At 42.3% G+C, this 15,062-nt stretch overlaps 1 protein-coding gene across 1 annotated transcript; it reads left to right on the top strand.

The window, feature by feature from the left end:
* Nucleotides 1–5,113: 5,113 nt before the first annotated feature.
* On the top strand, nt 5,114–11,495 carry LOC131949816 (uncharacterized). The gene is made up of 2 exons (XM_059311802.1): nt 5,114–5,183; nt 10,457–11,495. Exon 2 carries the CDS (start codon nt 10,493–10,495, stop codon nt 11,246–11,248), a length of 756 nt encoding a protein of 251 aa, XP_059167785.1. The 5' UTR covers nt 5,114–5,183; nt 10,457–10,492; the 3' UTR covers nt 11,249–11,495.
* The last annotated feature ends 3,567 nt before the right edge of the window (nt 11,496–15,062 follow it).

Genomic DNA, 15,062 nt, shown 5'->3' with positions numbered 1-15,062 from the left:
TACCCCACATGATTTATTCCCCCCCCCCCAGCTGCCAATAGACACGTGATCAGAAAAGCTCGCATTGTTTCACACGTCACCTCACAAAATGTTCGCTTCCAATTATTCGCCGAGCCGAAATTTCCATTTCTGTGGGCAAGGGACGTGTGATTGAATTATGCCAGTGTCATAATGTCTGTGAGCAAAACATATGTGCGTGTAAGAGTGAGAGAGAGAGAGTATGGGTGAGATGGAGAGAGAGTGTGTGTGTGATGGAGAGAGAGAGAGAGAGTGTGTGTGTGTGATGGAGAGTGTGTGTGTGATGGAGAGTGTGTGTGTGATGGAGAGTGTGTGTGTGATGGAGAGTGTGTGTTTGATGGAGAGTGTGTGTGTGATGGAGAGTGTGTGTGTGATGGAGAGTGTGTGTGTGATGGAGAGTGTGTGTGTGATGGAGAGAGTGTGTGTGATGGAGAGTGTGTGTGTGATGGAGAGTGTGTGTCTGATGGAGAGTGTGTGTAATGGAGTGTGTGTGTGATGGAGTGTGTGTGTGATGGAGTGTGTGTGTGTGTGTGATGGAGTGTGTGTGTGATGGAGTGTGTGTGTGATGGAGTGTGTGTGTGATAGAGTGTGTGTGATGGAGAGTGTGTGTGATGGAGATTGTGTGTGTGATGGAGAGTGTGTGTGTGATGGAGAGAGTGTGTGTGATGGAGAGTGTGTGTGTGATGGAGAGTGTGTGTGTGATGGAGAGTGTGTGTGTGATGGAGAGTGTGTGTGTGATGGAGAGTGTGTGTCTGATGGAGAGTGTGTGTTATGGAGTATGTGTGTGTGTGTGATGGAGAATGTATGTGTGTGTGATGAAGAGTGTGTGTGTGTGTGTGAGGATGTAGCTCCGTGTTTTTGGATTATGACCGTGTGTCATAACGTCTGTAAGCTAAGAGTAATATGTGTGTAAGTGGAGAGAAAGATGGGAGAGAGATAAAGCGAGAGAGAGAGAGAGAGAGAGAGAGAGAGAGAGAGAGAGAGAGAGAGTAAAAAAAAAAGTAAAATTCCCTTTCGAACAAAACGGCCTATGGGGTAGTGAAATAGAGTTCACCTGTTTCTGTGAACTCGGCCTTTGAAGGAATAGTATAGTGTACTGGTCTGCACTATGTCCAACCGGCCTTCCTTTCCATAACGTGGGGGTTGGGTGAACTCAGACTTGAACGCGGATTTGAACTAGACAGAGAGAGAGGAGAGAGATATAGAGAGAAATGGAGAGTGTATGGAAGGGGGAAAACAAATACGTAAAGAATTTCTTCTGGCTTTGTACAAGTGGATTTCATTTAGTTGCAGCTTAGTAAGGATTTTGGTGTTATGGTAGTCAAGGTAGGGGCCCTTAGGTATATTAGGGTTGTCAATGTAGGGGCCCTTAGGTATATTAGGGTTGTCAATGTAGGGGCCCTTAGGTATATTAGGGTTGTCAATGTAGAGGCCCTTAGGTATATTAGGGTTGTCAATGTAGGGGCCCTTAGGTATATTAGGGTTGTCAATGTAGGGGCCCTTAGGTATATTAGGGTTGTCAATGTAGAGGCCATTAGGTATATTAGGGTTGTCAATGTAGGGGCCCTTAGGTATATTAGGGTTGTCAATGTAGAGGCCCTTAGGTATATTAGGGTTGTCAATGTAGGGGCCCTTAGGTATATTAGGGTTGTCAATGTAGGGCCCACAAGTACATTAGGGTTGTCAGTGTAAAAGCCAAGGGGTATGCTAGGGTTGTTAATATAGGGGCCTAAAAAAAGACTGTAATGTTAGTTCTTTTACGTAGCAGTTTTTTTGCAGCCGTAAATAACGTTACATTATTACCATACAGCTAGACAGCTCTGTAAAGCCGATGACGAGTTTCAGCTCTTTGAATTAGCTGCAAGACTATAAGGCTTGTTTGGGATGCAAGATTTGGGAAAGATGGATTATCAATACAACACTTTTTTGGGTGCTTTTTGTAACATTTTTATGGTTATAAAGTATGATCTAAATATTTATTAACGTATATATCGATGGGTGGATCTCGAGAAATACACTGGGCCTATCCCCCCCCCCCCCCCTCTCAAATAAATATATTAATACATCCCCCCTGTCGTCGTCGCCCCCCCCCCCCTCCCCCAACCTAAACAAACCCAAAGGCTAAATCCGCCTAGGAGTACACGTCTCTTAGATGAGATTTATTTCCCTTCTCGTTTCTCCCCCCCCCCCTCATCCCCATCCCGCCCTAAAGCTCACCCGGCCGGTTTTATAGCCCTGGTGAGTGTCCTTTAACATAAGCGCGCGTGTCATAGTGCAGCGAGGGAAACAAGTGATGGTCCAGTGGGTAGCTCACCAGCTCACAAGCTGGGGGACCAGCGTTCGGATACCAACTAGAGGGTTCCTCACAGCTGTCGTAATTGCGCCATTGCTGGACACAAGCTTATGACTATGTACCTTAGTTTTACTGTGGTAGGCCGTAGGTTTTGTGGCGATTTAAAAATAAGCGTAGTATGTACACGTATGGGGCGCTCGACTGCTAGCCCCAAAGGTCTCGAGTTCGGATCTCAGTTGGTACACAACACTGCTGAACATCCCAGCGCCTACCCAGGTTTGATGGGCACCAGACTCACTTTACTAAAAGTTAAGGCGGCTTGCTATAGTGCTGACCACACCATCCCTTCATATACCGAGGTCGAGAAAATGTACTTTATTTAATTGGCCCGATGGATTGTTAGGTTTGAAAAGAGAATTGTACTTTTACTTTTTTACTTTACATACATTTACATAAATTACGCGCATTTACGTAAATTACATTTACATAAATTACATATATTTACATATATTTACATAAATTACATGCATTTACATAATTTACATAAATTACATGCATTTACATAATTTGTAGTCTCAGATCATGTACTTAGGAACTGGACTATCGTTGTGTTATATTATTTAATGTGTTGAAAGATGGAATAAGAGTAGTTATATAATACTTCATTAGACTAGGCATACCTTAATTATTTCTGTAACACTCTTGTGATTGTATATAATCAGATGAATGAGTTAACACCACCTTGTTACATATTTATTCTTTTAACCCGATAATTATTGCTGTTGTTGTTGCTAATGATCTGACGAGTTATTTCTCTTTAAAATGACGTTGTTGTAATTTTGTTTAAAAACCCAGCAAATAATATAGTGGGCTTATGTGTGTGTGAGTGTGTGTGTGAGGGGGGGGGGGTGAGAAGCAATTTTGAAGTTTAGATAACATAAGCGCTGGTGGTCTACACAGTGGCGTCAATAAGTCAGGCAACACCCGGGGGCGGTAACCCAGGGTGTCACTCCCCCCCCCCCATCCGCCAACGGTGTACTAGAACTGTAGGCATTTTGGTGTCACCCCGGTGCGGTCCGCACCCCAATCCCTATCATTGTGACGCTACTGTGTCTATGAAAATGTCTGTTAGAGTGATTAAAATGTCACATTTTTGAATACCGTGATGTGCTTGGTCTATTAAGCTGTATTTGTTTTCAGTTAGTTATTAGTTCATGACATGATCAGTTATAAATGGCGTTACTGTTTTAATGAGAAATTAACAATCCCGTCCATCGTCACAAAAGTCCTACTCCCTCCCAACACTCCCACCCACACTCCCACCCACAGCCCCTCCCCACAGTCCCTCCACTCACTCCCTTCCCATGTTCCTTGACACACACTGGCTGACTCCCCCACACTCCCAACCACAGTCCCTCCCCCACAGTCCCTCCCTACACTTTTCCCACACTCCCTGCAACACTCCTTCCCCTCTCACTCCCCCACACTCCCTCCCCACACTCCCTCCCTCCCCACACTCCCTCCCCACACTCCCTCCCTCCCCACACTCCCTCCCTCCCCACACTCCCTCCCCACACTCCCTCCCTCCCCACACTCCCTCCCTCCCCACACTCCCTCCCCACACTCCCTCCCCACACTCCCTCCCCACACTCCCTCCCCACACTCCCTCCCCACACTCCCTCCCCACACTCCCTCCCCACACTCCCTCCCCACACTCACTCCCCATACGACCACAAAGATATCGTCAAAGCTCTCACAAGTACACTCTGAGATTACCCGCATGACTGTGTTTACAACTTGCCGACATCCCGTCTTTACCACAAGTCCACTGGAGATTTTTTGCACAAAGAAGAGATTGTGTAATGCTAACCAGAAGTATACCAATGCTTAAACTAAATACCGCGCCATGATAATTAATATAAGTATAGTCTAGTGAATGTAATGAACGAGTGTAATTAATGGACACACCGTGTAATGACGGTGTCCTGATTTCACTCCTGTTTTCCACTGCGCCGGACAGCGAAGCTAAATCGCTATCTCAAGTGTTTTTCAAATAGGGAACCCATATAATAGGGAGCAAATTACACGGGAACCCATATAACAGGGAACCACAATAACAGGAATCGCAAATATCAAGGAATCCATATGATAAAGAATCTGGAATACAGGAATCAAGGTGACAAGAACCCATAGGAGAGTTGTAAAACTGCTGGCCCGGTGAAAGAAGGCAGCAATATTTGTTTGTTTTTTTAATGGCTGGGTAAACAACAACACGGTGTTTTTAAACACAACCACACTACTGTTTCCAGTTATATAATAAACCCCACCCACCCCTTCCGACATACCTCTAAACCCCAATCGGCCTTCGTTTGAACCCCACCTCGCCCCTTCCATTTGAACCCCTAAACCCTATCTCACGTTTTCCAACCCACACCGAACCCCTACTTACCTTATTAAACCCAACCTCGCCCCTTCCATTTGAACCCCAGAACCCTATCTCACGTTTTCCAACCCACACCGAACCCCTACTTACCTTATTAAACCCAACCTCACTCCTTCCAACCACAACTTATACCTTTATTTATTTATTATTTATTTAACTTTATTTATTTAACGGCAACAACAGTAGGCACGGAGGCCTTTTTTCACATTGGCCGTTTTTTTAAACTACTACCCCCCACACCCCACCCACCCACTATCCCCTCCCCTCTACAATATCCAGCCACCCTTGTTTGTTTCGATAAAAATAAAACTCTCCACGCTTGACTGCCCCCTCGTGTTTGACGTCACAATCACTGATGCCGGACCGTGAGGCACTGCTGGATGACGGAGACCCTGTTGACAGACGACCTCTCTCTCCAACTTCAGTTCGGTAAGTTGATCATTTTGTAATTAAAAATCAAGTTTTTAAGTTGATGATTTTGTAAATCAAAAAGACATTTAAGTTGTTTTTCTCTCTAGACCTTCCATGAAATCCAGCGACACATCTTTCTGACAAAACAAAGTTAGAATTTGGTTTTAATTGTATACTCAGCCACAAATACGCGTCAAAAGTTTATTTTTAATATAAAATAAAGAAATAAAATATTAACATACCTTTGGCCTAAAGACAAAAATTATTTATTATTTAAATTAATTATTTTTTTAGTTAAAGACGTCAAATATTAAATTGTACATTTAGCCTAAAGACAACAAAATATAAGCATTTTAAGTCAGAATAACTCTAAATGGTCACGACAAAGGAAACCCCACCATTGTATTACACCGCTTACACAGATAAAATTTACTTTTGAAATCCTAGGCTAAATTAAATAATATTTTCTGAATTATCAGTAAAACACACACATGAAAGAAACCCTTTTTAAAACTGATTTTGAACAACACGCAGAAAATACGTATTACATTACACATAATCAAAAACAAAATTCTATACACTTTATATAAAGTAATAATAAAATTAATTACATCGGTAAAAGTTTACAAAACAATCCCCAGTCACACTTATCACAAAACAAGTGTAAAGTCATTTATTAAATCTAGAAGACCATTTCGAACCATTTAACAAACATTTTTGTTTGTTTGTACTTTCCAACCTGATCCGCGATTACAGCCAAGTTGAATCTTTTAATATGAAACAGTTTTTTGCTACTGTGCGAAATATATCTGTTAGGTTTTTGTTTTCAAAATGCTCTGGTAAACTATAGCTAATTACAGTCAGAGGGATAATTACTCATTCCGGCGACAGGGGCAAACTATTGGGTTTGACCCCCCCCCCCCCCATTACTAATTTATTTATAGTTATTTACTTTGGCGAAAGAACGCCCCTCTCTTCACAAATTAGGAAAGTTTGTGAGCACCTTTTACTAGTCACTGTCCCTTAACTGCTTTTATTGTAACGCCACATAATTGATTCAGCAACTGGCTATCATTCAGGAAAAGCAGCAGTCTATTTCCTTAACTTTGTGTAGAATTCACTAATGCAGCTCAGAATAATCTTTTTATTTTCAGCTAAAACATTCAGGAAAGGAAGTAGTCTATTTCTGTAATTTTGTCTTTCACTAATACAGCTCATAATAAGCTTTAAATTTTTGTTTCTACTCCGTTGTTGTTTTTTTTTTTGCTCCATTAGAATTGGCGCTTGTGGCGACCGCCCCACCTGCCATCTCTTAACTACGCCTCTGATTATTGTAATGACGATAAAAGAATAAAAAGTACGATGTGTTACTGAGGTGGGGGGGGGGGGGGGGGGAGAGTGCGCAGTGTGTAATTCATCCAGGACGATACACATTTTCTTTTAATTTATCTAGAGAGAAATGGTTGAAAAGCTAATGTCAAAGTTGAGAATGCCTCCAATTTTTTAAAATGGGGCCAACTCAAGCCACCCCCCCCCCCCCCCCAACACACACATACACACTCTTCCTCATCTATAAGTTCTATTTCTAAAACGACAAGGATAATTTTTTTTCAATCTAATTATTTATTGTAAAAAATAAATCTGGCACATCGCTTTAATTTCCGACGGAAACATGCATGTAAAAAAATCCCATATTCTGCCATCCAATGATGGGTTGACACGATATTTTGTTATGATTATCAGAATGCACGCTGCATAATGAAGTGGGTGGCACTGCGCAAATTGTTTTCTGTCAAATGGCGAACTTGTTAAATGCGACATTGATAATCACAGCCGACACTCCATTGTGGTATAGGGGCAAACATTATTGTGATTGGTTGACAGCTCACACGTGATCACGCGTCACTCACAACAACAAAAATAAAAAATTTGGGGTCGAGTTGGTAAAGCTCATGGTTGTAAATCCTAAAAGTTTCGAGTTCGAACTATCAGGCAGATGAGGCTAGTCAGCTAGGGACGGCAACTCTTGAAGCAAATCCTAATAGAAAAGCAGGCTTAAATCGGAGTCAACGGGAGGGAATCACTTCCAGCACTAGAGTTAAAATCGAAGAGGATGAAAGAAATGTTGGTTTGTTTCGTTTTTAATATTAAGCGGATTTTTAATGAGCTGTTTAAAATAATTGTTGATTATTTAAAAAAAAGAACGTTGCGTTACTTTTCCCGTTCGTGCTCAAGACACATGGGGCAGATGAAGTAGAGTTTATCTGTTTCAATGGCCTCGGCATACATGGGGGATTGTGTGGTCAGCACTATGCCCAACCGCCTTAGTTTCCCTAACGTGAGTTAGGTACCCATCAGAGCTGGGTGAACTCACGGACGTCCAACATCCTCAAGTTTGGGATCCGAACTCGAGACTTACAGTGTAGCAGTCGTTAGCTCTACCATCCGACCACCCCCGTCACTCCACGATATATATTTATTACAAAAAAAAAGTTAAAAGTATAAAAACAAAAAAAATAACTATACTTTATTGATCAGCCTACAATAGCAATGCAACAAATAAAACAGCCTACAATAGCAATGCAACAAATAAAACAGCCTTCAGTAGCAATATAACAAATAAACAGCATAAATAAGTATATAACACAGCGTCTACAAAAGCAATATAACAAACAACCTAGAATAGCTATATAAAAATGAAGTCTACAAAAGCTATATAATAAATAAACAGCCTACAACAGCAATATAACAAAAAAAACAGCCTACAGTAGCAATATAACAAATAAACAGGCAAACAGCATACAATAGCTTCATACAAAATAGCTCTCAGTACAACGGGTGGGTAATTTGTCTTAACCCTTTATTTACGGAATTATGTTCTGAATGAGATTTTTACTTAAACAATGTGTTACTATATTGCTTTTGGCACATTCAAAGCATATATCGAAGGAAATTTCGTTTCATAAATTTTTAATGGCCCAAACAGATATTGGTACTTATAAGTACCGTCAGTAAACTAGGACATTTTTTTTTCAAAAATTTTTTTTTTACAAAACAGGAACAAACGATACAATTTATTAACTAATAAAATGGCAATCATTATAACAATCACTTTTTGTAATTTTCACACATAAATACAGCACAAAAGTATATTTTGAGTACGATTTTTACTGGATTTTCTATCGGAACACATCTTAGACCTCAAACACAGCAAAAGTAGTCGACATGTCATGCTCCCTCAATCTTGTCTGTGGTCTTTCTAGTTTAGCAACGGTTGCCGGAATGAATATGCTTTTGCTGGCAGCTTCCAATAACTAGTACAATGAGGCGCATAAACAAACAAAAGCCTAGTCATTCAGCACACAACTACTAGAAATACTAATATAATTGTAGCCTACTATAATGTTATGACAAGTCTACACTACAGTGCAAAGTTCATAAATAGAAGTGAGCTCAATGTGTTTTGGAAGAAGTAGTGGATTACTCTTTTCTGTTTACTGATTAAAATTTACCTTATAGATCTATACTATATGCAGAAGTATGGACTATTACTAGTCTACAGGTATACATTATGTAAATGCTATTTGTTGTAGGCAAGACAGTTCATTGCAGTAAATATAACTAACAAATTAAATCTTACAACCTGAACTAGGCTTTGGTATACAAATGAAGTATACTAAACCTTATAAACGAGCCTGCAACTGATACCTTTATTCTTGTTATTTTTTTACTACTAGAAATTAACATGTAATTACAATATTTCTTAGGTAAACCATATGCAAACCTTCTTATAAATGTGTAAATATCATTTTTTGAGTACATTTCGATAAGTAATTATCAAGACAATATTTATGTAACTCCACCTAACAAATCTGCAATTTTCTAAAAAATCCTTAAAAAATGACCGTGTGCCCTGACGGTACTTATAAGTCCACTTGTAAACATTGATCTAATACAAAGACAATTTGATTAAACTTGTATAACTAGAAGTTAAACGCGTTTGCCTGACTATTGAAGGTGCCAATAAAAAATATTTGGGTTTGAAAACTTGAAAAATAAGGTAAAACAAAAGGAAATCAGGAACGGGTGTGAGAAATGTACAGAAAAATTGTGAACTACCGATATAGCAAGACATTGAAAAAGCGCCACACCATTAATTTTTTTAAAAACATTGATACCTCCGACTACCGGCGACTCGGGGGAGATAATACTATAAAATACATCAATAATTTTTAAAATTCGTATTTAATTTAAAATAATACAGGCACTTAATTAAAGTGGTACTTATAAGTACCGTCAGTAGATAAAGGGTTAAAATAACAGATCCATTTCTTAACCTATTCGGCGTACTTAAATCAAAAGCAGCTCTTCCTAGTAATTATATCCTTAAAAAAGATACAAGCCTTCACTATAGTGACGTTTCCTTTCAAGCGAACATTATAACGAACAAAAATTATAAAGGTGTTGTCACTGTGCTCTTTACAGCAAATCTTCCCAAAGCCTTATAATGATTTATTGACATGCTCTGTGAGGAAGATTTTTTTTTCATCTTTTTTTTTTGGCTCTCCAAGTTTAAAGGGAGCTTGAAATTAGATTAGACGTAGCCTTAGGGGAATCGGGTGTGGAAATCTGGAATTTGGCATGAAAATTCTCGGAATAGAACTTTAGAAATGGGAAAGGGGGGGGGGGGGGGGAATAGGCGAGTTTCTTTCGTTAAAGTCTTCATTAGATTGTACGAAGTTGTTAAGTTAATTAGATTTGGGTGTTAGAAAGTTGTTTACATATTACTTCATTTATCTATGAGGTATGGGGGGATGGTGCCTTTCTATCGATAAAGTCTTCAGTAGATTGTACGAAGTTGTTAAGTTTATTTGATTGGCATGTTAGGAAGTCGTTTACTTTTTATCGTCATTCATCTATGGGCGGGGGGGGGGGGGGGGGGGTAACTTTATTTGATGTGTGTGCACCCACCCCACTTATGAAGTTCAACATCACCCGACGAAATAGAAAAATCTCTGAAAGAAGCACAGTGTGTGTGTAGGGGGGGGGGAGGGCGTAACAAATCTAACGTAACTTGGATTTTTGCATTTCTTTATGAAAAACTAAAAATAAAAACAATTTTGTGTGTTAGGAGGCGGGGTAAGTAAAGTAGATCGAGAAGCATGTGACGTAATTTTATGAGGGGAGGGGGTGGGGGCGTGGGATAACGAACGACGCCATTTATTTATAGCGATAGCTTCCCAAATTGGTTTACACACTAAAAATGCATTATTATTTTCTCACAAACGCAGGTGACCTTGTTCCGCGTGTCATGAAGGTCAAGGCCGATGGCGTCCGACGACCCCCGCTGCTGCCTGCTCCTGTACTTCTACACCTACTGCCTGGCCCTGGGCACCGCCTGCATCTCCGTCATCCTCGCCTGGACGGAGCAGGCCTCCCTCCCCTCCAGCCTCCTCATGACGTCATCCCTGACCCTCAGCGCCGGCACCATGGGGGCGCTGGCCGCCCTGTCCCTCGGGCCTAGCACGGAGGTCAAGGTCAAGGCGCGGGCGGTGCTGACCCCGGTGGGGTTGGTCCTGACGGCTCTACTACTGGGTGCCGGGACCTTCGTGACGGACACCGCCGCCCCCCTCTACTACGTCTGCGGGCTGCTCTCCTCCGGCCTTCACCTTCTCACCTGCTGCGTCCACATCGTGCAGACGATGCAAAAACGGCGCCCACTTCCGGCGAGGCGCGCCTCCATCTTGTCCTTCGATTACGCCGACACGCCCAGCCACGTGGTCGTCTGCACCATCGCCATCGAACGCGCTGACCAGGCCCGGTCATCAATTCCAGAGCCCGGTCTAAATGGCACCAGAGTCAGACAACCCCCGCGGTCGCCGATAGATCAACTCGGGGTTTACAATCTCCCCGCGTTTCAATCTGCGGCTAAATATAGCTCCAAGCCGCCCGAGTACGCGGATATCGTAGGGGATTCCCCGCTCTCCGCGGGCAACCCGCCCTCTTATAGTGACGTCATGCTTCACCGCCTAAACACGGGTGACAAACAGCTTGCCGGAGAAAATAAAACAATCACCGCATAACTATACGACACATACCTAAACACGCGTGGTATGGAGGAAATTGATTCGTTACCGAATCTTCATTCCGGTAGTGTTTTTGAATAGTTTCTATTTATGGTAACATCACGTCACGTGTGAAGCGTGTGTACAAACATCAGTGAGGAGACATTTTTTTTTAACCAGCCGCCACGGTCATGTGATCAATTGTTGCCAGTTCAGCTGTTTTAATTAACTGTAACTCTAACCCAGATAATGGATATTTCATGTATTGCCAAATTCAGCTGTTGTATTTATAACCCATACTTTTAATTTAACCCTAAGCTGAACTGCAATTTGTTTTATTTTGTAAAAAAAAATTAAAATTAAAATAAAACTTGTATTTTTGTACCAACTTGTTTTTTAATTTTTTTTTTTTTACAATTGGACGTGATTAAAGAAATAAGAGGAGACAGTGTGTTGAGATGTGGGGTGGGTGAGGCGGTAGAGGATGGGATGATAAAGATATTGATCGGAAGAGGGCGGGGGGGGGGGGGCGAGAAATAATCCTTCCGAGATTAAAGTTATCCAAGGTCATTGTATCTATTGAAGGGACTATTTTGTTACAGCTAATGGAAAACGTTTCAGGGACATTAAAATTAGTGTGCTCCAGGCGGTGACATGATCACTATATCCCCCCTCCCCACCCCCCCCCCCCCCCCCCCACTTAAACCACCACCGATGCCAATATTTATCCACTGTTTTGTCATGGCGTCGCTATTGTGATCGTGGTTTTTGTTATTCTAATTCTCGCGCATGCGCACTTTGTCCCATGCACGCCGGAATGTGTGCTCACAAACACAACTTGATATCGGCCATTATTTGTACAGTACTTCACAAATCGGCTGCTGGTTGCATACGTCGACAAACAAGGGGTCACTTGGGAAAGGGTTGGGAGCAGGGGGGGGGGATCGATCACGTGGTGTCTGTGTACTCTGCCACGCGCCATCATATACATAATCTTTTGTGACAACATATTGGTCATGTCCTGATGCGGTATGTCAACTTGTGGGGTTAAGCTGGTTGTATGGCGGGTTGTATGGTTGGTTGTATGGTTGGTTGTAGGGTTGGTTGTAGGGTTGGTTGTATGGTTGGTTGTATGGCGGGTTGTATGGCGGGTTGTATGGTTGGTTGTATGGTTGGTTGTATGGTTGGTTGTATGGTTGGTTGTATAATTGGTTGTATGGCGGATTGTATGGTTGGTTGTATGGTTGGTTGTATGGTTGGTTGTATGGTTGGTTGTATGGTTGGTTGTATGGTTGGTTGTATGGTTGGTTGTATGGTTGGTTGTATAATTGGTTGTATGGCGGGTTGTATGGTTGGTTGTATGGTTGGTTGTATGGTTGGTTGTATGGTTGGTTGTATGGTTGGTTGTATGGTTGGTTGTATAATTGGTTGTATGGCGGGTTGTATGGTTGGTTGTATGGTTGGTTGTATGGTTGGTTGTATGGTTGGTTGTATGGTTGGTTGTATGGTTGGTTGTATGGTTGGTTGTATGGTTGGTTGTATGCTGGGTTGTATGGCTGGTTGTATGGTTGGTTGTATGGTTGGTTGTATGGCTGGTTGTATGGCTGGTTGTATGGCGGGTTGTATGGTTGGTTGTATGGTTGGTTGTATGGCGGATTGTATGGCGGGTTGTATGGTTGGTTGTATGGTTGGTTGTATGGTTGGTTGTATGGCTGGTTGTATGGTTGGTTGTATGGGTAGTTGTATGGTTGGTTGTATGGTTGGTTGTATGGTTGGTTGTGTTGTTGTTTGGTTGGTTGTATGGTTGGTTGTATGGTTGGTTGTATGGTTGGTTGTATGGTTGGTTGTATGGCGGGTTGTATGGCGGGTTGTATGGCGGGTTGTATGGCTGGTTGTATGGGTGGTTGTATGGTTGGTTGCATGGCTGGTTGTATGGTTGGTTGTATGGTTGGTTGTATGGCTGGTTGTATGACGGGTTGTATGGTCGGTTGTATGGTTGGTTGTATGGTTGGTTGTATGGCGGGTTGTATGGTTCTTGTATGGTTGTTGTATGGTTGGTTGTATGGTTGGTTGTATGGTTGGTTGTTTGGTTGGTTGTATGGCTGGTTGTATGGTTGGTTGTAGGGTTGGTTGTATGGCTGGTTGTATGGCGGGTTGTATGGCGGGTTGTATGGGTGGTTGTATGGTGGGTTGTATGGTTGGTTGTAAGGTTGGTTGTATGGTTGGTTGTATGGCTGGTTGAATGGCTGGTTTAATGGGTGGTTGTATGGTTGATTGTATAGTTGGTTGTATGGTTGGTTGTATGGTTGGTTGTATGGTTGGTTGTATGGTTGGTTGTATGGTTGGTTGTATGGTTGGTTGTATGGTTGGTTGTATGGTTGGTTGTATGGTTGGTTTAATGGGTGGTTGTATGGTTGATTGTATAGTTGGTTGTATGGTTGGTTGTATGGCGGGTTGTATGGCGGGTTGTATGGTTGGTTGTATGGTTGGTTGTATGGTTGGTTGTATGGTTGGTTGTATGGTTGGTTGTATGGTTGGTTGTATGGTTGGTTGTATAGTTGGTTGTATGGTTGGTTGTATGGCGGGTTGTATGGCGGGTTGTATGGCTGGTTGTATGGGTGGTTGTATGTTTGGTTGCTTGGCTGGTTGTATGGTTGGTTGTACGGCTAGTTGTATGGTTGGTTGTATGGCTGGTTGTATGACGGGTTGTATGGTTGGTTGTAAGGTTGGTTGTATGGTTGGTTGTATGGCTGGTTGTATGGTTGGTTGTATGGCTGGTTGTATGGTTGGTTGTATGGTTGGTTGTATGGCTGGTTGTATGGTTGGTTGTATGGTTGTAAGGTTGGTTGTATGGTTGGTTGTATGGTTGGTTGTATGGTTGGTTGTATGGCTGGTTGTATGGTTGGTTGTATGGCTGGTTGTATGGTTGGTTGTATGGTTGTAGGGTTGGTTGTATGGTTGGTTGTATGGCTGGTTGTATGGCTGGTTGTATGGTTGGTTGTATGGTTGGTTGTATGGCTGGTTGTATGGTGGGTTGTATGGTTGGTTGTATGGCAGGTTGTATGGTTGGTTGTATGGTTGGTTGTATGGTTGGTTGTATGGCTGGTTGTATGGCTGGTTGTATGGCTGGTTGTATGGTGGGTTGTATGGCTGGTTGTATGGTTGGTTGTATGGTTGGTTGTAGGGTTGGTTGTATGGCTGGTTGTATGGCTGGTTGTATGGTGGGTTGTAGGGTTGGTTGTATGGCTGGTTGTATGGCTGGTTGTATGGTGGGTTGTAGGGTGGTTGTATAGCTGGTTGTAGGGTTGGTTGTATGGCGGGTTGTATGGTTGGTTGTACTGCTGGTTGTATGGTTGGTTGTATGGCGGGTTGTATGGCGGGTTGTATGGTGGGTTGTATGGTTGGTTGTATGGTTGGTTGTAGGGTTGGTTGTAAGGTTGGTTGTGTGGTTGTAAGGTTGGTTGTATGGTTGGTTGTACAGGCTGGTTGTATGGTTGGGATGTAAGGTTGGTTGTATGGCTGGTTGTATGGCTGGTCGTACGGCATACTGTACAGCTGGTTACTTAGCTGGCTGACTCTATTCAGCTGGGTGTACAGCTGCTTGAATAACTGGTCATTTAACCGGTTGTACAATTATGCTAACAGCTGGTTATACTTGTAAGCTTACAGCTGGTGGTACGAGTATGCTTACAGCTGGTGGAACATGTATGCTTACAGCTGGTTATAAATGTATGCTTACAGCTGGTTGTACATGTATGCTTACAGCTGGTGGTACCATTATGCTTACAGCTGGTGGTACGAGTATGCTTACAGTTGGTTGTGCATGTATGCT

Source organism: Physella acuta, unplaced genomic scaffold (assembly GCF_028476545.2).
Source record: "Physella acuta isolate Inbredline_101_S28 unplaced genomic scaffold, ASM2847654v3 ptg000715l, whole genome shotgun sequence".
NCBI classification, from domain to species: Eukaryota; Metazoa; Mollusca; class Gastropoda; family Physidae; genus Physella; species Physella acuta.
Note: the sequence above shows the minus strand (reverse complement) of the source record. Positions and strands in the feature narration are given on the sequence as shown.

What these genes read in the sequence shown, in the direction of transcription:
- LOC131949816 (XM_059311802.1), top strand. Translation starts at nt 10,493, where the DNA reads ATGGCGTCCGACGACCCCCGCTGCTGCCTGCTCCTGTACTTCTACACC.